Source organism: Cheilinus undulatus, linkage group 13 (genome assembly GCF_018320785.1).
Source record: "Cheilinus undulatus linkage group 13, ASM1832078v1, whole genome shotgun sequence".
In the NCBI taxonomy this organism is placed as follows: Eukaryota; Metazoa; Chordata; class Actinopteri; order Labriformes; family Labridae; genus Cheilinus; species Cheilinus undulatus.
The window spans coordinates 16,932,568-16,957,188 of NC_054877.1; the positions used below are offsets into that span (position 1 = coordinate 16,932,568).

At 38.8% G+C, this 24,621-nt stretch overlaps 1 protein-coding gene across 1 annotated transcript in view; it reads left to right on the forward strand.

Moving 5' to 3' along the window:
• The first annotated feature begins 383 nt into the window (after positions 1-383).
• Positions 384-24,621, forward strand: part of LOC121519910 (macrophage mannose receptor 1-like) — a 36,317-nt gene continuing 12,079 nt past the window's right edge. The window contains exons 1-19 of the mRNA XM_041803015.1: positions 384-392; positions 619-634; positions 4,921-5,277; positions 5,529-5,699; positions 5,873-6,028; positions 6,119-6,226; positions 7,580-7,717; positions 7,820-7,999; positions 8,210-8,364; positions 8,626-8,739; positions 14,352-14,467; positions 14,575-14,723; positions 14,812-15,005; positions 17,052-17,167; positions 19,129-19,201; positions 19,283-19,436; positions 19,619-19,657; positions 19,968-20,131; positions 20,247-20,308. Of these exons, the coding sequence (XP_041658949.1) occupies positions 384-392; positions 619-634; positions 4,921-5,277; positions 5,529-5,699; positions 5,873-6,028; positions 6,119-6,226; positions 7,580-7,717; positions 7,820-7,999; positions 8,210-8,364; positions 8,626-8,739; positions 14,352-14,467; positions 14,575-14,723; positions 14,812-15,005; positions 17,052-17,167; positions 19,129-19,201; positions 19,283-19,436; positions 19,619-19,657; positions 19,968-20,131; positions 20,247-20,308 (2,471 nt within the window). The remainder of the gene's footprint in view (positions 393-618; positions 635-4,920; positions 5,278-5,528; positions 5,700-5,872; positions 6,029-6,118; positions 6,227-7,579; positions 7,718-7,819; positions 8,000-8,209; positions 8,365-8,625; positions 8,740-14,351; positions 14,468-14,574; positions 14,724-14,811; positions 15,006-17,051; positions 17,168-19,128; positions 19,202-19,282; positions 19,437-19,618; positions 19,658-19,967; positions 20,132-20,246; positions 20,309-24,621) is intronic.

Here is a 24,621-nt window from a genome sequence, read left to right on the forward strand (position 1 = left end):
TTCTACTGTAGTAGGGTAACAAAGTATTTGTACTTAGTTACTTGACACCTCTGCAAGCTATAATAGAAACCTCTGCTCCAGCCTTTATCAAATCAAATACAGCATAAAGATGAAATATCCACACATCAATAAACACACATTCTAAATTTGATGTCTACAACAAATTCCAAAAGTTGGGACAGGGAGATTGGGAAAGTTAGGAAATGCACAAAAACTCCTGCAGAATAATTGTCAACAGTTGAGAGTATCATGATTGGGTTGAAAAGGAGCACTCCTGAAAAGCTCAGTCAGTCACAGTAAATAATGGCAAAACCCTCTTTACTTTGTGAAAGACTGCATGGGCAAATGGTCCAACATTATTTAATGAACCAGCCAGCATCTGCATGGACTGGGTGTGTATTAGTGTTCTATGGCTTGGATAACTTGCATATCTGTGAGGGCACCATTAAAACTGGAAGAAGCTGCTTCTAGAGCAACACATGCTTCCATTCAGTCTATTTCAGGGGTGTCCATGCTTATTTCAGCAATACAATGCCAAGCAATGTTCTCCAAAATGAACAATAACATAGTGTCACAGTGAAAGAGTCAAAACTTTCCACACTCTTGAGCAACTTAAAGTGTATATCAAGCAAGAGTGGAAATGATTCCCCATTCAATACTTTAACAATAAGTGCCTTCAGTCCCTAGAAGCTTACAGAGGGTTGCTAGAAGAAAAGGAGGTGAAGCACAGTGATTCACATTGTATCCACATTTTACACAATCGTTTTTTGGCAATGGGGTTTGGAAAACCAAAAAGCAAGGTCAGCACTTCTGTTCAGAGAACAAAAAAACAGAAGGAGAAGAAAGGGCAAGGCCCCTCTTGTTTGCCTGAAGGAAAAATGCTAAAGGTTAAAAAAAAAAAAAAAAGAAAAGAAAAACCCCTCTTGCACAAGATCAAAAAGTGAGGAAGGGTGTGACTGAACTTTTAAGAACGACCTGCACAAATCTTCCATGCAACACTTGGATCTTTAGCAAGAAATGGTGACTTTTGTTCTTTATTTGGGTGTCAGTATTCTCTGAATCGTTTAGATTGAGGAGGTTAGAGTTTATGTTACCGGCCAGACCTAGGGGAAATCTGGCACGGCAGCAACACTACCCAGGTACAGTACACTGTGTAGTGAAATTATAGTCTGTGGAATGATAGAGGACGAGAGTTAACGTCTTTCCCATGGCAGCTTGTTTATTGACTGAGCTTTAAGTGAATTTAATATCAGCATGACACTTATTAATTCACTGAAAATCAAAAGAGCAATAACTAAACAATGACATGCTCGTGTAAAGTGAAACAGATGCAAAACTTCAAAATATATCTCAATATATTGCATGTATCTAAAATGTTCACTAACATAAAATATGTCAAGCACATTCAGTTTATGCCTGGATCTCTGCTATTCCTACTACTGCTCACACAGTCACATAAATTACACACAGCGTCTTCTGAGCTATTGAACTCAACTTTAAACTACGCCGCATGCGCACAGTCAGTTGCATAGTTTCACAAAATGGCGCTGTTACTGAGCGGTAAACAATGACTGAAACACTGAATGATAAATACCTGCATTGAACATTACTTACTCTCTGCTACTGGCTACTAGTCTTAGCAACTGAGAAAATAAACATTCCCTTATGTTTAAAGAACATTTGCTTTACATTCACTCGAGTTACTTGCACTTACCGAACGTCTATTCTCACTGAAACTCAAAGGAAACTTAGCATGCTGCTACACGTCTTGACAAAAAGCTACAAACGTATGTTTACAAACCCGTACAAACTATAGTTCCTGTTTAAACATCACAAAAGACTTTCACGGTAAGTTTATGTCATAGATAACCAGTTAAAACATGAAAGATAACTTTTATACTACCTGTGGAATGATAGAGGACGAGAGTTAACGTCTTTCCCATGGCAGCTTGTTTATTGACTGAGCTGCGCATGTGCAGATCCTGTTAACCAAGTCTCTCTGAGCTATCCACAGTGGTACACTAGCGACATCTCCTGGACTAAAAGTGTAATAACATGCACAAATCCCAAAATAAGCTGTAGTCCTTCAGAATTTATAACAAAAAAATAGGGGGTGTCTAGTTTTCAGTCCATAAATCAAAACTGCGGTGTTCCAACCTGCTACATTTACATTAAATCACATCAAATCACTGCACATTTTGAAAGTAAATTAATTTGATATACTTAATAATGGTTTTTTTATTGGTTTATTTTTCAGGAACAGTGCAGGTTACTCACTTTATTGTTAAAGAAATGGTTCATTTTCCCGTTTTCATTTCTAAAACGAAATCTAATGAACAAGAAAGGAAGCATCTATTTGACTTTTGCTATAAATGTTGGGATCAGAAAATGTAATATGAATACACGGGCGTAAGCAGTTAGTATGATTTCAGTATCAATTTGCATAACCTGGTGCAGGTGTGCTGTCGAGGAAACGCATCCTCAGCAGTGTTAATTTCGTCAACTAAATCTATGACTAAAACTATTCGTTGACAGCCTTTTTTCCATGACAAAAACTAGACTAAGACTAACAAAAATAGATCTGTGATGACTAAAACTGACAAAACTAAGTTTAGTTTTTGTCAACATGACTGAAACTAGACTAAAATGTAACGTAGTTTTCATCAGACATTCAAAATCTGTGATATTTCTCCACTGTGGGTAAATCTGCCATAAAACAATGCATCTGTACATATACTGCCTCTCAGCTGTAGAAAGCAGGGACTCCAGGTTTGACACGGTGCACAGAACACACTACCATGATCTGATACCAGATTTAGGCAAGAAAATAAATGCTTGGATTAAAGTAAAGACTGAAATGCAAGGCTTTTTATGGACTAAAACTAGACTAAAATGTTTGGAGTTTTTGTCAACTAAAACGAGACTAAAACTAAAAAGTAAAGTAGGAACTAAACTAGGAAAAACTAAAATGAATTTCATTTAAAGACTAAAAATACGTCTAAAATTAAAAATAGAGAAAACTGTGAAGGCGCCTTCACAGCGCGGTTAATCTGCAGTTTGGACCTGGAGGAGTGAACATCTGCTGTTCTGACTGCAGCTGAGACAGACTGTGTGTGGAGGACTAGGCCGCCTGTGAGAGCTCTGGGATGGGGAGGGGCCCATGGCAGCACCCGCTGCTCACTGAGAGGAGCAAAAACCATAAGTACTTTCACATCAGAGGCTCCTAAAGTCTCCAGAAAGAAGTTGTTAAATTTGTTGGTAGTCGCTTTTTTTTCAAAGATTTATTTTTGGGCATTTTTGTGCCTTTATTAGATAGAGGAGGACAGTGGATAGAGTCGGAAACTGGGTCAAGAGTGGGGGAGAGACATGTGGTAAAGGGCCTCAGGCCGGATTCAAACCCTGGCTGCCCGTGTACATGGGGAGCGCCTTTAACCACTAGGCCACCTGCTCCCCGGTAATTGCTGTTTTTTAAAAGAGTCGCTAGAGGGGTCTGAAAACTCGCTAAAATAATGACAAAGTCGCTAAGTTGGCAAAACTGACAAACACCAGCACCAAGTTACGTCACGTCCCCGCACTTCATTTGCATTCATGCCATGCTTTGGTCCACCTTGTCCTTCCGGGCCGGAGCCGGGGAAGCATGCCGCATCTAAACACGGAAGAGTGTACTCATGCTGGTCAAATGTACTGGACTTTTAGGCTCAAACGTGCAGGCACAGTACAGATTGCCTAGTGTGAGTGCGCCCTAACTTGGTGCCGGTGTTTGTGTTCACGTATATCATTCCAGGAAGCGTGAACTCCTCAGCGATTGGCATGGGATTCTCAGGATGCTTTTCTGAGCACAACACCTGCACCAGGTTACGCAAATCAATATTACAATCAAATTGACCGCTTACAGCTGTTTTTTCATATTACATTCTTTGATTCCAACATTTATAGCAAAAGTCAAAAAGATGCACCATTTCCTGTTTATTTGATTTTGTTTCAGAAGTAAAACGTGAAAATGAACAGTATTTTCATTATTTGATTTGGTTTTTAAAACAAAAGTTAACAATGAGCCATTTTTCATTTATCTGTTATTCAATTATCAATCAAATATTAAATGATGAATGACACACAGATTCTGGATTCAAATGGTTTTCAGCTTTAATGAACAGACACGTTAAATAACCCAGCCAACCATGAGGCCACTTACCTGCCATTTCTTGTGAAGGTTTCACAGTGGTGATTCAGCCAAGTCTATCAGAAACTAGTGTGATCAAATGTGATTTAAGCAGAAGAAAGAATCTGGAGGAACAGCATCATTGTTGATTAGCTGTCTTGGCATTAGATCTATTGTGCTGTGAAAGACAATAAAAGAAAATATGGGTTAACATGGCTGAGAAGAGATGATAGTTGTGTTTTTGAGCTAGAAAAGGATTCTGGTGGTGGTTGCCAATCTTTAAAGATATGTATGATTAAAGATCCAGGAGGCTCTCAGGACATGAAACCAATTGTACTGACGACTCACACTTGATAATTATTTCAGAATAGTTGACTAAGGGGGGTAGGGAAAATCTGGCCAAAAACTTGGCATAAAGTTGTCTAGCATGAGCCAGCCTAAGTGGGTTCATCAAAAACAAAATACAACCTGCTTTTGATTCTGAAATGATTACCTAAGATTTATTTTTTGAGTTTAACCTTTTTTTCCCACATGAAGTGTAATTTAACAATGCATATTTTCAATGTGTCTTAGGTATCAAATAATTTTTGATTTACTAAAGTTACTTTAAGTATCCAAATTTTAAAAATGAATGGTATAGACTTTGTCTTGTTGATTATTTCAGACATAACTGTAATAGCCCCTGTAAAAGAAGGTGTTTAAAGCACTTTCTGAGTTCTTCTGCAATAAACAGTTCAATATGTGTTTTTCTTTTTTGACAGATTCTCCATTTCAACTAACCAACAAGGCCACTGGCTTTTGCTTGGTGAAAACAAATAACATCTGCAATAAAATACGGTGGACAACCAGTGACCGACTTCTGGTTCCTCAAATGAAGAAGTGCCTGGGCGCCCAGGGCAAAAGTGTTGGGAGTGAAATACAACTGTATGACTGTGATGAAGACAGTGACCTCCAAAAGTGGGAATGTGTGAATGAAACCGTGCTGGCACTAAAAAACCAAACACTCTACATTGAGCTCACTGCAGAAAACACAGCAGTTCTTTCCAGAACAGCAGGAGAAAAAAGCAATCTCACCATTTTAGGGACGTCCAGTGGTGCTTGCACAAGAACGTATCGAGGTATACCATATCATCAGTGTTCAGTGGTGGAATTAAAAGTTGTTTCTCCAATATTTTTTACAATACAAATTTTTCCAATATAATAAAAAGTTTCTGGAATATAATGTAACTTTGTGCAACAGACATAATCATCAAAAATGGCTGAAGTGCTATCTACAACACTAAAGTCACATGGTTATGGTCTTTTTTCTGATATTGCAGATGTAAGATGATCTGAAACTGATCTTTGTTTGACTCTTCTCTCCCATAAGAGCTTTATTCCATTGGTGGAAATGCAGCAGGGATACCTTGCATGTTTCCCTTCCAGTACCAACACCAGTGGTACTCAGACTGCACCACAGTCGACTCACCGGGACGTCCCTGGTGTGCAGTGGAAACAAAATATGAAGTAACTGAACTTTGGGGATATTGCCCAGCTACAGGTGAGTGCTGTCTAGAAACCTTATCAAAATGCTGTTGTTGGTAAATGTAAGACTTAAGTGCCACAACAGGGAGATCATTTTATTCAGGTATATTACCAGCTGATTCAAGACAACAAGCAAGTATTGTACTTCGCTGTAAAATGATACATCTATATCTTTTGGTACAATTACAGCTAAAGGAGAGTGGATTCGACACCCTACAACAGGAGCATACTACCAGTTCAACACATTTGCAGCTCTCACTTGGCATCAGGCTGAAACCAGCTGCAAACAGGAGGGGGTGTCCTTGCTCAGTATAACTGATCCTCATGAGCAGGCCTATGTCACAGGTATAGTGACTGTATCATACTGATAAAGGCTGAGTGTATCTGAGAAGGTACGAACATCACAGAACTGTTTCCCTCACTTTCATCACACAGTACAAATTGGGGCAGGAGGAAATAAGCTTTGGACTGGTCTTGTCCTGGCTCCAGACGGTTGGAAATGGTCTAATGGGAAGCCTTACCGCTATATGAAATGGGACTCAGGTAGTTTTTGTTTCTTTAATCGATACCCAAGCATAAGAAAACTGTCTTTTGAATTACTATTAATCAAAAAATGTCAATACACCTTTTTATGGAGGTTCCTTGGCAAAAAAAAAAACAGTTGTGGTTAAATGTAAAAGTTGAGAACATATCCCCACAATTGTGAAACTGAGCACTGTTTATTTAGCCTGTGATGAGTTTAGCAGCTGAAAAAAGCAAAGCTGGTTAGCTGAGCATGGTCAATGATAGGAGAGCGAGCACTGACAGCCATAAATCCTCGTTGCAAGTTAAATCCACATACCACTGATGAACATTTTTACTTTATTTCTTTAATTACATGGCAGTTTAACCTAACACAACCCATGGACAACTTCAGCCCCATCTTTTAGGTCAAAATAGTGCCAAACTGCTCTGTGCCTACAAGATTCTGTCAATTCTATCATTTCACCATTGTCTACACACACACAGGTTAAAGAGAATTACAGCAGTGTGGCAACAGCCATTTGCCACAGCTACAGTGATTATTAGTGGTGAGCAGCCAAGTTACACTTCAGACAAAATATTTGACTGGGACTGAGCTAACAAAAAGATAAAGAATTAGTTGAACTGACTATTTTGGTCTAACGTTAAGTCATTTAGCCAGCCAATCATATGCATCCAAAGTAAACAGATCTAAAACTTTGTTGTTTATGCTTAAAACAATGGCACATTTTTACCTACGGCATGGATGATATAACTCAGCAAAAGCCCTTCAACTATGAAACAACCTGTAAACAAAAATCAGACAAGTTATATAGGCCACCCTGTCTTTTACATCTCTGCTCTTAAATGAATGGACATTTTAAACCAACACTTCCACATCATGTCATTAAGAGTAATGTTGAGTAATGTTGCAAGTTGTATTTTAATGGTCTTAGTAGCCTGTAACACTACAGACTTCTGTTTCTGGCACTGGGTGAGTGGCAGCTTGTTACAGCATTATTTTGCTCACTTTATTTTCTACTTCTCTCTTGTTGAGCTGTAGTAATGACCAAATTTCCCCCAATGGGGTATCAATAAAAGTTTATCTTATCTTATCTTATCTTACAAAATCTCTTTAGGGAGTAACTCTAGAATTAAAACAAGCATAGATATGTTTTTGAGCATTGAAACAAAATTTAAAAGTTACAAAATAGACAAAAGTTTGGTTCACTAAGTTCAAGTAGGCCTATTTTCTTGTTTTTCTTGTATGAAAAAATGTTTACTTTCCTTATTAAAGTAGTAACTGTTCTCTTTATAATTAGTTTAGTTGTGTGATATATTTAATGGGCTGATTGATAAACATTATTGGAAATTCTGATGACAATCTTGTTTTAGGACATCCACTTCCTGATTCTGGATTTAACTGTGCATATATTGATCCTGCTTTACGGTACTCCTGGCAGAGTTCCCCTTGCAGCAAGAAACTTGGGTACATCTGCTACAGTGAAGAGAGTGAGGCACTGCCTACAGAAGGTACTGTATAAAAGAACTATTGAAGTTCCTACATCCCATGGAAACTGATGAGTTCCAGTCAATCTCAGTCAGTAAATCTTTTTCTCTTCTTCTCACAAACAGCTGTTGGGACGGGATTTTGCCCAAGACCTTGGACTCCTTACAATGGCCACTGCTTTTACCTCAATCGTACCAGGAAAACATGGCCTGATGCTCAGAGAGACTGTCGTAACAGAGGGGGGGACCTTGTCAGCATCCAAAATGTGGAGGACCAAAGTTTTGTCATCTCTCAACTTGGAATTGGTACATAAAAAATAACTTCAAATAATAAAAATATGTTTTATATCTTAGGAAGAACACTCCTTTAAGTCTACAAGGCATGATCTGAATCAACTTTATATTATATAGAATGAACAAAACATAGTTAGCTCAGGGCTCCAAAAGAAAACACTTTCAAAAGGTCAATAAATACCAATGTTAATGGAAAGATCATTTTATTTTGTCTGTTTGAAGCATCCTCTGATGAGCTCTGGATTGGACTGAATGACAGAAAAACAGAAGGGCTATTTGAATGGGCCGACCACTCTACAGTCCGTTTCATCAGGTGGGAGGTTGGGAAACCTGCTGTCTCAACTGATATCAAGGACTGTGTCGTTATTAGAGGGGAGGTAAGAGGCCTCAAGTCTACATTCAAAAATTATCTTGGAAAATAAGTAGGTAACATAAAGCAGGATGATTAAAATAAAGCTGCAAAAAATACTGCTCTTAATTCATCAGACAGCAGGGCAGAATACTGCATGACATCATATCACACACTACTGTTTCTAATACCATTTATGGCATACCAGTTTAACATTACATTAAATGCTGTCTCTACCAGCATATGCTGCAGTCAAATCAAATCAGTATTTAACTTTATTTTGTTTCAGACTGGGAGTTGGGCTGACCGTGCCTGTGAGGAGAAACATGGCTTCATTTGCATGAAGAGCAGTTCCACAGAGGCCACAGAAGATAAAACTGTGAAGGATGAAGGCTGCAAAACTGTGCGTTCAGTTTTCTTTTAAAGCAAGATTTATGTCTTATGTTTTATGCAGGTGTAGCGTTTGAACTTCCAATGAGAATGTTTACCATTTGAGCTCTGTGTTTAAATTATCTCCAAGTTTAACAAAGTGCTCTGGTCAATGTAACATTAAACTGGGTTTTACACACCTCAATTTGTGCATTCTGACATTGGCAAACCATATCACTGATAGGAATAACAAAGGCGGTAACAATAGTTATAATAAAAGATAATCTGATTAAAGACAAACCAACATAAAACTAAATAATAATAATAATAGTAAACAGATGATTAAACAAAGGAACAAATGATGTAAAAATAAAAGGTATCATAATAACAATAAAACTGAGATATAGACATACACAAATATATATCCATACACATAGACACATACATTTGTACAGAGATACGTGAATAACATTTAACAACACAAACAAATACATGAATAAATAAATAAATAAAACATAAATAAAAATAAATAAAAAAATAAAAATTTTTGGAAAAAAGATAAATAGATGAAATAAATGAATAGATAAACACGGTCTAGCAATGTTACCGAACAAAAAAAAAAAAAAAGAAAAATCAAATAATAAACAGAGGAGAGGTTCATTATTAACCATATCAGTCTTTAGGATAAATTTACCAATATACTAAAAATATGTATAGAAAATGTACAAAATAGAAAATGTCAATTTGTATATTAGAAAGAAGACTTTTATGGAATAAAAATAAGAATACGCATGTACCAAATCCAAGATTGGTATTCAATAATGTACCAATATGTGCCAAAATACAAAAGGATATGTGTAGATACATATTAACCAAAACATACTAGTGGAAGCAACAACAGAAAACAGTCTTCCTAAAGGCACCACAGTAGATAATACTGCAAAAAGGCTCCAGGCACCCAGAGGGCTTAAACACAAGAGGTGCAATAATGTTCTCCCACCTACCCCCTTAAATAAATGTGTATGAAAACATACATAGTTGTCTGCATGTGTAGTCACTGACAAAACAAAAGGGGAGGAAAAAGAGAGGCAACATTGGTGACTTTACTAAGAGCGACCACCTCTATGGTATACATTGAAACTGCAAGGTGTTAACAAGATAAAAGAATGGCTGCCAGATTCTGAAAAATTTAGCGGTAGACCCTTGCAGTGTGTGCTTTATCCTCTCTAGCTTACTAAAGTGGAGAGCATCTCTGACCCAAGCTTCATGCAATGGTGGAAATGATAGCTTCCAACAAAGTAATATCCGGCACCTGGCTAACAAAGTGAGAAAAGCTACAAAGTCATCTTTAAATTTTGGCAGGCCTGTTGCGGATGGTGGTATCCCAAAAAGAGCTGTTAATGGGGATGGATTCAGAGGTGCCTGAAGCACCTTTGTGAAAGTATTGAAAACCTGCGAACAATAGTTCTGAAGAGATGGGCAGGACCAAAACATATGAATTAGTGAAGCTGGTGTTTGTTTACATCTCTCACAGGCAGGGCCTGATGAATGATTTTACATTGAATTAAACCGTGTTTCGCACACAAAGAAGACGAGCGAACACGGTGAAGGATTTGAACCCACTGATCTTCACTAATTCCCTCACCAGTATCCTGCTCCCACAACAATTTAACAGCTGTTAGTGAAGAATTTTAAAGCAAAAAGACTCTCTCATACAAACTTGAGATAACACCTTTTGATGGAGGGGGAGGGAGCAAAAGGGTGTCGATCGTATGAAGTGAGGGTTGGGAAGGGAACTGGGGAGATGTGTCACTTATAAAGCTGTGGATCTGCAGCTATCTGAAAAAATGACTTTTGGGATGCTAAACTTCAAAGATATTTGTTGGAAGGAAGCAAAAGTGCCGTTGATATAAAGGTCATTAAATGATTTTATGCCGTGATTGCACCAGACAGAGAATGCTCCATCCACAATGGAAGGCCGAAAGATAGGATTTCTGAATATGGGAGCTTGTAATTAAAAGGTTAACAACCCAAAGTGGCGTCTGAATTGATTCCAAATTTGTAAACTTGACTAAAATATTTTCACAGAATTCCAAGGGGGGTGGCCCCCCAGGAGTGTAAACCAGCGCAGCTAAGGAAGATGGCATACTGGAGGCCACTTCTAATCCTAACCAAGCTAAGGCATCGCGCAAGGCATCTGCCTGTAGCCAGTACTGAAATATACGGATATTGGCTGCCCAGTAGTAAAAGGTAAAGTTGGGTAGGGCCATACCCCCCAACTTCTTTGGTCTCTGTAAAAAAGTTTTGCGAATTCTTGGAACCTTTTTACCCCAAATGAAATCTGCAATGATTCCATCAAGTTTCCGAAAAAAAGATTTAGGAATAAAGACAGGGTCACATTAAAAAAGAAAGGAAAACTTGGGCAAAACATTCATTTTTATAGTATTAATACGACCAGCAACCGATTAATGGAGCAAGGACCACCTCTCTAAGTCCTGCCGTACTTTAGCGAGAAGAGGAATGAAGTTACACTTGAATAGGGTCTCAAATTTATCAGTGACTCGAACTCCCAAGTACATGAAGCTAGGAACAGATACACTGGGCCTGGAGATATAAAGGAGCAAATCGTCCGCGTAAAGTGATGTCCTCTGTTCGATGCCATGTCTCATTACTCCGAAGATGCGAGGGTTAGAATGAAGTGCAATGGCAAGGGGGCTCGATGGCTACAGCAAAGAGCAATGGGGACAACTGGCACCCCTGTCTCATGCCCCTGGAGAGAGAGAAATAGTCTGAGTAGTTATTGTTTGTTTTGACAGAGGTGAGCGGGGAGGTATACAGAAGAGTGATCCAGGAATTGAATTTCTGTCCAAAGCCAAATTTCTTCAAGACATAAAAAAGATAGCCCCACTCGACTCTGTCAAAAGCCTTCTCAGCGTCTAAACTAATCACGATTTCAGGATCATTGGAGTTTGAGGGGTTGTATAGAACATTAAATAAACGTCTGAGGTTAGAGAAGGCATGTCTATTTTTAATAAAGCCCGTCTGGTCAGAGGAAATAATGGACGGTAGGATTGTTTCAAGTCGCCGGTCTAGAAGCTTGGCTAATATCTTATAGTCCACACTGAGCAATGAGATCGGACGATAGGAACCACAGGAGAGGGGGTCTTTATTCTTTTTTAATATCAATGAAATGAACGCTTGTGTTAAAGATTGAGGGAGGGAGCCGGTATCAAATGAGCGTGTGAACATATTCAGGAGGAGAGGCGCTATTTTATTCATAAATTTCCGATAAAACTCGACGGGAAACCCGTCCGGACCAGGACATTTGGAGCTCTGCATGGTACCCGCTGCCTGCAAAATCTCCCCAATGGTGAAAGGTTCATCCAGGTGTATCTTGGATGGTGTATCGAAATTAGGAATTACCAGGGTATCAAAAAAGGAACTGAAGGGAGGAGAGTCACTCACTTGTTCGGAACTGTAAAGGGAGGAGTAAAAGTCTCTAAACTGATTATTGATTTCCTGAGGATCAGTTGTCACACCCCTAGGGGTTGAGATTTGAGGAATCTGATGAGCGGACGATAATTGACGAAGTTGATGAGATAATAATTTACTCGCCTTGTCTCCATGTTCGTAATGAGAATACTGCAATTTTAGCAACATCTCTTCAACTTGGACAGCTGAGAGATTATCAAACTCTGCTTGCAAAGACAGGCGGTCTTTATAAAGGGCTGGAGAAGGAGAAGCTGCATAAATACTATCAAGCTGCAATAATTGAGTTGTGAGCTCAGTCAATTTCTTCCTTCTCCATTTTTTATCAAAACTAGTATAAGACATGATCTGTCCTCTAATGAAGGCTTTAAATGTCTCCCAGAGCAGAGAGGGCGAGGTGTCCGGTGTGTCATTTGTAGCTATAAAAGGTCTATTTTAGCTGACAAAAAAGAAACAAACTTGTCAGCAGACAGCAAATGAGAATTGAAATGTCAGGGTACAAAGGAATGCTGACCTCTTCCCAGCACTAACTCCAAAATTAAAGGGGCGTGGTCCGATATTACAATAGCATTGTGAGAACAGGCACAAACGTTAGGTATAAGTCTATTATCTAAAAGAAAGTAGTCAATGCGGGTAAAAGTGTGATGAACTGGAGAAAAGTAGGTATATTCCCGGCCTGTAGGGTTAAAAAAACGGCAGGAGTCTATAACAGAAAATTCCTGGAGAAATGCCTGAATGGTTTTAGAGGATTTTGATGGAATACTGGGTTTGTTTGACGAGCGATCTAGAGGACCCAACCAGCAATTAAAATCTCCGCCGAGTATAAGAAGATCTGAGGACATATCTGGGAGTTTAGAAAAGAAAGTGCTAAAGAAATTGTGATCGTCCCAGTTGGGCACGTATACATTCGCAAGAATTAGTTTAGTGTTATAGATACTCCCAGTAACAATAATGTATCTGCCATTAGGGTCAGAGATAACATTGGAAGGAACAAAAGGCACAGATTTATGAATTAGAATGGCAGTACCCCTAGCTTTACTTTGAAAAGCAGAATGGAACAACTGGCCAATCCAGCCCCTCTTTAACCTGAAGTGATCTGAAACCTTCAAATGCGTCTCCTGCAGGGAAATTATTGAGCACCTAGATGATGAAGGTGATGGAGCACTTTACTCCGCATTACCGGCTGATTTAGTCCCTTGCAGTTCCAGCTACAAAATTTAAAGATGTTACCAGTTAGCTGACCTCTTGAGCCTGGTTGTTGAGTCATACTTCATTGAGATAAAAAAGCCCAAAAAAAAAAAAAAAAAAACGTTTACTCTTTGTGTAGTTACATGTTCAGCCCTCTGAGTGACACCGGAAGACCAGATAAAACAGAAAAAGTAGGAAAAGTAGGAAACAGGAACAATCACAAAAGAACACAAACATTCGCTCAGCTGCTGAAGCATCTTCCCAAAAAAGATGTCCACCCACCAGCTTTTGTGTGTTTTCATTTTGCACTTGAAAAACCTGATTGGAAACACTGAAAATACAAAAATAAGACACTTAAAATATTGCCAAATGTTTAGAATATTGGAAAAGTTAGAAAAGTTGGCATACCTGTTTTTGGAACATATAGGGATCCCATATAGAATTGCAATCACAAGTAAGGGATGCACAAGGCCATATGACCTTGAGTTTTGACATATGAACTTCAAAGTCTTAGAAAAAAAAATGAAAGAAATTCCCTCAAAAATTCTTGGGATTTTGAGGGCTAAGGAATGGCATGGGCGAACAGACGACCTGTAAACACAAGGCCTCCATGTTCATGCTTAAAACATATGAAGTATTTTTCCTGACAAGTGGAATTATTTTATGAAAAATAGTGTCTGTATGCCATGGTTTAATTTATTTATTTGAGAATGGACTTAATGATTTATGTCCAGCTAATATTGCAAGGGTTTTAAAAATTGCAGAGAAACAAAGAAACAACATGGTTGCTCTTATTTCAAGCTCAGCAACCATTATCATTCAGTAACCCTATCAAATTGTTATCATTTACTAATGGGAAAACATACCTTCTGTTTCCCACCTCTGCACTGTATCATGCAAAATTACACATATACAAAAAAACCCTAATTTAATATTTCTGTTTTGTTTTGGTGTTTTTCATCAATCCAGGGATGGAGGAGACATGGCTCATACTGCTACTTCATTGGGCCTCTGACCAAAACCTTTGATGAAGCTGTGAATGACTGCAGTCGTTATGGTTCTTACTTAGCTGATGTTTCAAACAGGTTAGAACCTTTATCATTGGTTGTCTGTGTTGGGATTTATCAACAAAGTATTTGTCATGTCAGATGGCATGACAATCATGTGGATGTATCTGTGTAAATATTTCCAGGCTGGATAATGCATTCCTGGTCAGTTTGGTGGGGTTGAGACCAGAGAAGCACTTTTGGCTCGGACTTTCAAACCGGAAAAATTCTGATCAATTTGTGTGGACCAACATGGACTCAGTGAAATTTACGCATTGGAACGCTAATATGCCTGGTATGAAGAAAGAACACGCTCTGATTCTGTGATGTGATATGAAGTTGCTTCAAAGTATTTCACAATTTCTCCCTTTAAAAAATAAAAGGTCATCAACATGGCTGTGTTGCCATGACAACTGGGATTTTTGCTGGCCTCTGGGATGTGCTGCCTTGCACCAACAGAGAGAAATACATCTGCAAACATCTGGCAGAGGGAGCAGTTGCGACACCAGCACCAACCACTCCTCCCAAGTGTCCCCCTGAGTGGTCTGAATTGAAAAATAGAAGCGTCTGTTATAAGGTGCAGTCACATGACAATTTTGATACTTTTAAATATCACATGCTTTAAAAAATACAGTCAAAATCACTGTACAATCATAATAGTGTCTACTGTCAGTCGGAGCAGGTTTGTCATCACTGCAGAAAAAGTTACACCTGTCTATTTTTGTCAACACAAAATAATTACCTGAATAGACCTTTTTCACTGTTGACTCTGAGTTTACTACGGGGCTGTACATGAACTGTTTTTGCCTGTAGCACTGGTGCTACAGAGGTTGATAGTGATGTAACAGCAGACAAAGAACTTGTAGGGCGATATTTCAATCATCTGTTAGATTATTTGGCTGGCCCCTGGTTTGGCTGCTAACTTTATAAGAGTGGGGGTGCTTAAACATGAGTAGAACGATATGTTTTCAAAATCAGATCTTAAGTTGAAGAAGATCTCGGAGCACCATTTGTGCTACTACATGCTGCCTTAATCCCTTTGTTTTTATTCTGCAGTTTTATGGAGTTTTAGTCAGAGCTAACAGACCTATGACAGCTTAAGTCTTTTTTTGAGTTTATCCATATTCCTTAAAGTTTAACGCTTGTTCTCAGGACTGATGTTTCTTTATTCAAACCTACACTGAAACATGTATTTTATGCCATAGTTTGCAGGCCGAAGTTTGGACAACCATGTTAAAAACTAATGATACTCAGGGGAAAATATTTCCAGCATCATCAGATGTATCCTAATACTAGTAATGCAATGCAAATAGGCAACGTCCTCTCCTCTTTCAAACACAGTGAAGTAATAACCTTATAAGGATTCAACATCAAAACTTCATGGTAGATAATAAACCTGTTACCTAAACTTTACAGTTTTCTAAAAATACCAAGTGTTTGACAAGATCTCATGCCACAAGATCTTGCAAGACTAAAACCTCACAAGATTTATCGTCAAAATGAAAAATGTCCCACTTGATTTGTTTTTTTTTTTTTTGTCATAGATGGCCCCAAACAGGCTGACATAACGGGTCATATTTAAGTGAAAAGAGCCCCATTATTGTTCGTGACACTTTAAAATCCATTGTGTGGCATGAAAGAAACAGATCACAGCAGATCCTCCTGTTTGAAACAGCGCTGAATCCCCCCAACCCTGTGCTCATTGCTGCAGATGTTACCCGCAGACTTGTGAAAATAAATCATCTGTACATTGAAACTGCAGCAGCTAAATATCTGTGCACCGTCACAGTGAGGGTCAAGAGTTTAATTAGTGCATAAATACACACACATATTCTTGAACATGGATGACTTGTACAGTGGTAATATTCATTACTTCCTCATTTTCTCTCTTTTCCTCGCTGCCTCAACTTCCCTCCACTCATCTCACTGTGTCTGTCACACATCCATCAGCTGTTAATCAGACACTTACTGTGAGTAATGTAACATCCTCTCCTACTCTGTAGTAAACTTAGTAGAATACACTCAACCATAGAGCTCCTTATCAAAACTGGAGATAGAGTTGACAAGAAACGTGCAGGTTGGCATGTGAAACATATAAGAGCCAACGCTGTCAGAGAAAAAAACTATTTCAGACCAAAATATCCTGCAGTTTAAAGAAAACTTGTTATTGACGAGCAAATTTCTTTTTAATTCTTTTTGAAAATGTTTTTCAAAGTTATAAAGATAGTTCAAATGCATGGTTATAACCTAACAAGTGGGGAAAAGCAGCCGTGTGGTCTGTTGTTATGGATTCAAGCACATTCTGAGCAGTGGAGCTGAAGCAACCACTTGCAACACAATTATTTTCAGTCATGCTAGGTCTCATGCAGTGTATCACCGTCACAGCTGTATGCACATGGAGTCATGATGTCTCATGTCTCAGCACTTAAAACAGTACTGGTAAATATGCTGCAGCCAACTTTTTAGATGAAAACAGAGATATTAAAAGTGAAGTTTATACATTGCATTTTACAGCAAGTCCCAAACGGTGGACTGATGATAGCTCACCATACAGTGAGTGGAAGTGTAGGACCAGAGCTTAAAGTTACAAATTACTGCTAAATCTTTCTGTCTTGTTTTCCAGCTCTTTCGAGAAAATTTCAAAGGAAGGACTTGGTATGAGGCAAGAGATTACTGCATAGCAATTGGAGGAGACCTGCTCAGCATACACAGCAAGGCCGACCTACGGTCACTACGAGGGTACTGTATGACCTTGCTATTTCAAAAATAAAACAAAACAATAGGGTAGCACCATATCATCAGCATAATATCACAATTGACAGATACTAGGATACAAAGTTAATTATCTGTATCAGCATATACAGTGCCATGAAAAAGTATTTGATCCCTGTCTGATTCCTGCTGTCTTTGCATATTTATCACACTAAAATGTTTCGGATCATCAAACCAATTTTTATATTTCACAAAGACAGCCCAAGTAAATACAGAATGCAGTGTCTGAATGATTATTTCATTTTTTTAAAGGGTGAAAAAAATCGAAACCTGTCTGGCCCTGTGTGAAAAGTAATTGCCCCCTGAACCTAATAACTGGTTGTGCCACCCTGGCAGCAGTAACTGAAACCAAGTGTTTGATGAGTCTTTTGCATCTCTGTGGAGGAATTTTGGCCCACTCTTCTTTGCAGAATTGTTTTAACTCAGCCATATTGGAGGGTTTTCCAGCATGAACTGACCGTTTAAGGTCACACCACAGCATCTCAAGTGGATTTAAGTCCAGAGTTTGACTTGGCCACTCCAAAACCTTAATCTTGTTTATTTTAAACCATTCAGAGATGGACTTGATGGTATGTTTCGGGTTTGTTGTCCTGCTGTATAACCCAAGAGTGCTTGAGCTTGAGGACATGAACTGATGGCTGGACATTGGTCTTCAGGATTTTCTGGTAGTCAGCAGAATTCATTGTTCCATCAATCACAGCAAGTAGTCCAGGTCCTGAAGTAGCAAAGCAGCCCCAGACCATCACACTGCCACCACCATGTTTGACTGTTGGCATGGCTTTTTTTCAAATGCTGTTATTTTTACACCAGATTGAACGGGCTGCACAAATTCCAAAAAGTTCAACTTTTGTCTCATCACTCCACAGAATATTTCTCCAAAAGACTTGGTAATCATCAAGATATTTTTTGGCAAATGTGAGACGAGCCTTTGTGTTCTTTTTTGTCAGCAGTGGTTTTGACCCATGGATCTCCCCATGGGTGCTATTTTTGCCCAGTGTCTTTCTTATGGTTGAGTCATGAACTTTGACCTTAACTGGGGACAGTGAAGCCTGTAGGTCTTTGGATGTGGTTCTGAGTTCTTTTGGGACCTCCCAGATGAGTCATCGTTGCACTCTTGGAGTCATTTTGGTTGGCCGACTCCTGAGAAGGTTCACCACTGTTCCCAGTTTTCTCCACTTGTGTATCATGGCTCTGACCGTGGTTCGCTGGAGTCCCAAAGCCTTAGAAATGACTTTGTAACCTTTTCCAGACTGATAGATTTCAATCACTTTGTTTCTCATTTGTTCTTGAATTTCTTTGAATCATGGCATGAGCCGTTTCATTTTTAAATCTTGTAGCCTACTTCACTTTGTCTGACAGCTTCTTTTTAAGTGATTTCTTGATTCAATAAATCTGGCAGTAATCAGGCTTTGGTGTGGCCAGTGAAACTGAACTCCGCTTTCAAAGAACTGTGGTTAATCACAGTTAACTCATGATTAAACAAAGGGGGCAATTACTTTTTCACATGGGGCCAGGTAGGTTTGCCCCCCCCCCCAAAAAAAAATTAAATAATCATTCAGACACTGCATTTTTCATTTACGTGGGCTGTCATTGTGAATATGAAAATTGGTTTGATGATCTGAAACATTTAAGTGTAATAAATATGCAAAAACATCAGGAATCAGACAAGGGTCAAATACTTTTTCACAGCATTGTGTAAACATTTCTGCCAATATTTAAATCCAACAAACTAGCCATACACATCAGCAATAGGGATGTACATTTCAAAGAAAACAACAGTTTAAAAATCAATGAGCTGGAAATACTCGCACATCTGATATCAGCACATTTTTTAAATCATACAGAAATATGTTTTCTGTAGAAGACTAAGGCTGGCAATTGACTAACTAATTGTATGTAAATAGTTAGTATATAATTTTTTATCTTAGCTATGGATTTGCCTGGATTGGACTGAGTGCCCCAGACCCAGCCACTGGTTATGTATGGAGTGATGGGTCCCCAGTGAGTGACAGATTTTTACACAAGCATTTTTCGTCAAATAATTTTTTAAAGAATTGTTTTAATTTCCTGCTTATTTTTCAGCTGCAGTTCCAAGACTGGGAAGCAAACGAGCCAGACAATAAGAAAAACTTGGAATCTTGTGTTCAAATGGATGTACGTAGGACTAGTTTACAAGGGTCTTGGAGCGATGTCCACTGTGAGACAGACCTTTGGTGGCTGTGTCAGATCCATAGAGGTATAATAAGGAACTGAATCATTTTTTTCTCATTTCTTTGATCACATCTGCTTGGCTTCCTTAAAACATTTCTCTTTTGATCTATGCAGCTAAATGATCTCTCTACTTGGGGCTGCCTATTATTAGTCCACTGTTCTATTCAGCATTGTGTATATAATAATCTCCTGTCCATATTCTTAAAGGGGTGACTCCAAAACCACCTCCAGACCCTGTTGCTCCTGGTAAGTCAGACATATTTATTTTCAATGCATTTACTTAAACCCTGATGTTCCATTTCTGTATCTACATTATTAATCATGGATTAATATTGAGTGAGGCACATTTGAGACCCGTCTTTGAAATAAACTTCAGATTTCATCAACCAATATTAAGCACTGACGACTCCGTTGCATAATGCCATTATAGTGGAACTAACCATGATTGATATTGCCATGCATAGACATGCTGATAATATGGCTTAAGTGAAAATGACAATCTCAACATACATATTAACTGCAAAGTTTTTTTTTTATATTTTCAACATGTTTTTAGCATACAACAGGACCCCAGAGGGATGGCTTGAATGGAATGGAAATCAGTATAATATTATAATGAACCAATTAGCCATGGAAGAGGCTCAGGACTACTGCAAAAAAATGCATAGTGACTTGATAACTATCAACAGTGAAGAAGAAAATGTCTTTTTGTGGAAACAGGTGAGCAATGGTTTTGTGCTTAATCTTTAAATTGCACAACCAACATAACTTAATGGCAAAGGCATTAAAGCTTGGGACATCCAGCAATTTCACCATGCTTGTCATCTGTGTGCAGATACCAAAACTCGATTATTCTTTCTGGATTGGCCTGACTGTTGATCTTGATCAAACATATGAGTGAGTATGAATAAAATAAATGGGACGGGGTAAGCACCTTAATTTGAAAAATCTAACATTTTCTGCAGCTTGGCTGGCCTAGCACAAGAAGTGCAGAACAAGACGGTAACATTGTTGATTAGCTTGTCTTTCAGATCTTTTTGTTTGTTTTTGTTGTTGTAGTCGAACCTGTGCTGTGTGCTGCAGCACAGCAAAGGGACCAGGGCAATCCTTATTTGAGCATCATGACGTTAAAAAAATTCAGCATGGTGCACTTTGTATATGATGTAGTACTTCCCCTCAACAGTAGGTGGCAGTACGTCAAAGTTGGAGGTGGACATGTAGAGGTGATGAGGGATGGACCATTTACTGAAATTTGTAGAGAGGAAGACCCTGATCATACATGTGAAATTTTAAGGCAATCGGGTGGTTTATATGACAGTTACACCCACTTCCTGTCTCGTGGTGAGGGATCAAAATGGCCGCCATGGCCACTGGGTAATCCGGGAATGAAGCATGTCCATGTTGGGACTGATAGTGAGGAGTTCAGGTCAAAATCAGTGCATGATAGGTTCAACACAGTAAGAATAATCCAGAAATGACCTATTTGTATCACTCCCTGTTGGCAGTAGGGGGTGCCATGATGAGCCATTTTCACGTGGGTGTGTTCAATGTGATACTGTTGTGTTGCCATAACGATTTGAAGACCACAAAATGACATCCCCCAAAGTGACATCAGTTTTCATTTTTTAATTGTCCAAGACATTGCCTTATTTTGAAATTGGGGCACAGCTGGTGCACTTCCTGTTGGGATTTTGGCATGGGTCCAAGAGGCTTTTTGTAGGTGGGATCATGATGCATGCGCAGACCAAAGATCATCTGCCTAAGTTCAAAGGTGTATTTTTGGTGAATTTCTAAAGTGAGAAAAGTGGAAAAAGTGCCAAATTCAATATTATGATGTCACAAGGGGGCGGAGTAATTGATTTCTGATGTTGGCGCATGATTTGATATAGCCTCCATGGGTGATGATCTGTGAGAAGTTTGGTGATGATTGGTGTAAGCACTAAAAAATAATGGAGAATAATTGTTGTTTTTACACCATTTTTTTGAGAAAAAATTAGTGAAAAAAGTGCTTGTCAAAGTTTGGCGCCTTATAACGACCCAGCGCCCGGTCAAAAACTCACCATTTGTACAACGTAAGATCTCCATCTTGTCTACTTTCAGGATAAACCACTCTGGAGTCAATCGGATAAATCCTCTAGGCAGAGTTCATTCAAATGCGAGTACTGCAAATTTGCCAAAAATGGGCACAAATGGCCAGTTTTTGCTGATTATATCACATCCTGTGCATTTTAGAGGATGGCCCAAAGAGGATTTTTTTGTTCGTCTAGTCATGATACATATGTGTACCCATTTTCATGCATGTCAGACAAACTTGTGGGCGGGGCTCCTGATTGGTTGGTTTTGGCGCCCCCTAATGTCCATTTTTGGAGGGCGAACTCTGGCAACACCAGAATACAAAATTTTTCGTGGGTCCTGATGAGATGAGCAAATATCCAGGACTTTTTAGGGGGTTTAAGGGCCTGAAATTGAGCACGAAGTGTTGGAAAAATGAAAATTTTTTGGTCAAACGAAATACAATAGGGTCCTTGCTCCAAGGTCAGTGCTAGGGCCCTAATTAAAAACTGGATTGCACAGTCCATATTGTACAGATCATGGATGGTAGTGAAAGGGTTACTGTGTGTGATGACCGAGAATGGAGTGGAGTCTTATCTGACAAGACAAGCTTCCAGTTTGTCTCTTAGTTCTTGTTTAAAAAAAAAGTGATCGAGTTCCAATGAACCTGCCACTTTCCTACAGCTGCATCCAAGCTAATAGCTACTTCATCAGCAACCACTGGATACAACAGCAGACCCCACCCGTAATGATCGCAAACCCATGCCGAGGCAGGCTGGGAGAAGAGTGAAAATGTCTTTTCTGTCATGAAAGCCTTACACTGTGGCTTTTTGCTTTTGTTTAACTAAAGGAATGTTGCACAAGGCCCCTGTGGCTATGTTCAAGCTAATCACGCCACTAGCAGCCATTGTATACCACCACTTGCAGTTCAACTAACCACTAGGGGTGTAACGGTATTTGTATTCGTCCTGTACCATCACGGTACAGCCGTCACCCTTGGAGCACACAGTAATACGACAAATACGTCTGAGTGAGTTTTAAAAAAAAGTTGAGTTCTCACTTCAATCCAGGTGGCGGCAATGAGCCTAAATGCTGACAGCAACCGTCATTACAGAAAAGGGAGCAGTTACAAAAACAAATCAAGAAGAGTGATGGCGCGTGTGGAGTTAAAAGAGCCGTCGGCTTCATTTAAATCACCCATATAACAATGGTGCTCTGGCTCTGTGAATCATATTAATTTTACCTATCTAGCTACCTATCGAGCTATCAGCCTCGGAGGAGTGAGAGAGGAACTCTGCAGCTGTGTCATATAAAGTTATCTTCAGATTTCACACAGCTTTAACCTCTTTATCCTCTAAGATGGGCTGTGAAAAGTTCTTCCAAACTTTGTAGTAGGTCCCATTGGTTAAAAAGTAGTCCAGCGCTGAAGTCCGTGTTGAAATCGGCAAAAAAGATGCTAATTTGCTTACTTCACAAGCTAACTTTAGGTTGTGTGATGATGCATTCAAGTTAGCTGGGAAATTTTAGTGTATAAAGAATGGGTATAAATTAACGGAAGAGTATTAGGGCCACTGAAAAAAAAATTTTTGAGACAATTTTTTTTTTTTCAATTGTGAGAAAAAAGTCAGAATTCTGAGATTAAAGTCAGAATTCTGAGAAAAAAGTCAGAATTCTGAGATTAAAGTCAGAATTCTGTGTTTAAAGTCAGAATTCTGAGAAAAAAAACATTTGAGACTTTTTTTTCATTTGAAGAATAAAGTCAGAATTCTGACTTTTTTTCTCAGAATTCTGACTTTAATCTCAGAATTCTGACTTTTTTCTCAGAATTCTGACTTTAATCTCAGAATTCTGACTTTAATCTCAGAATTCTGACTTTTTTCTCAGAATTCTGACTTTAAACTCAGAATTCTGACTATAATCTCAGAATTCTGACTTTAAACTCAGAATTCTGACTTTAATCTCAGAATTCTGACTTTTTTCTCACAATTGAAAAAAAAATTTTGTCTCAAATTTTTTTTTTTCAGTGGCCCTAATACTCTTCCGTATAAATTAGGTGTCAATGGTTTTAAATTTTTAATCGCGATTAATCTCACAATTCCATAGTTAACTTGCAATTAATTGCAAATTAATCACACTTTTTTGTCTATTCTAAATGTACCTTACAGTACTATTTCTCAAGCTTTAATACCCTTATCAACACAAGTGGACAAAAATGTTTTCTTTATGCAAATGTTCATGTCAACAACCCAAAACAACAACAGATAAAGTCCAGAAAATTCTCTTGTCTGAGCTCAAAGATACTGAACGCTGCAAAAATACGCTGAGAGCATAACATGGTAAACTCAAGCCACAACAGATGGAGATACTGACCTTACTTTCAAACTAAAAACTGTAGTCCAAATGTAAAATAAATGCTGACAGTAAGAAATGACTGAGAATTTTTAAGGTGTACTAAGAGGACTTAACCATTTCTTCATTCTTCAGATCATAGAAGAGCTACAGATTTAATCTAAAACCATTTTTGTCTTCCTAAATAAAGGAGACCTACAGTCTAATAATGCTTTCAGCTTATGATACTCTGCAGAGCTCATTTACTAACCTCTGCTCTCCTGTCACACACCAACCTCTGCTGCTCTGTCTCCTCCTCCTCGTCATGATGCAGCTACATTCACCATGCATCAGACCGTCTCCTGTAGGGACTGCAGAGTCTTTGACAGTTTGGCAGCCTCTTGATTGACTGTTATTTAAATTTGGCGTTTATTCACAGTTCCAGTCGATTGTTTTAGTAAGCTTCGTTTTTTTCCGAATACTTTCACTTTCAAGCAAGAGCTGCATGGGGATGAGAGCGGACCTTTAGGAGACGTGATTGGACCAGTCAACAGTAAATAGCACAGCTGTGGTGCCGGTTCATGGCAGATATAATAGCCTAAATAAATGAATAAATCATACTGGCCCAAAAGTGCGTCAGTACACCGGGAAATGCCCGGTATGCCAGATAGTGAGTCCATCCCTGCAGAGTTGTCTGAGTGTCTCCATTGTAAACAAATCCAGCATGGCGAGGGGGACGGCTCGCTGCATTAGCGGTGTGCATGGCCAGCGAGTGGTGCGGGCTATATAAGACTCTACGTACTTTCTGTAACTCTGTTCATGTCGACAGT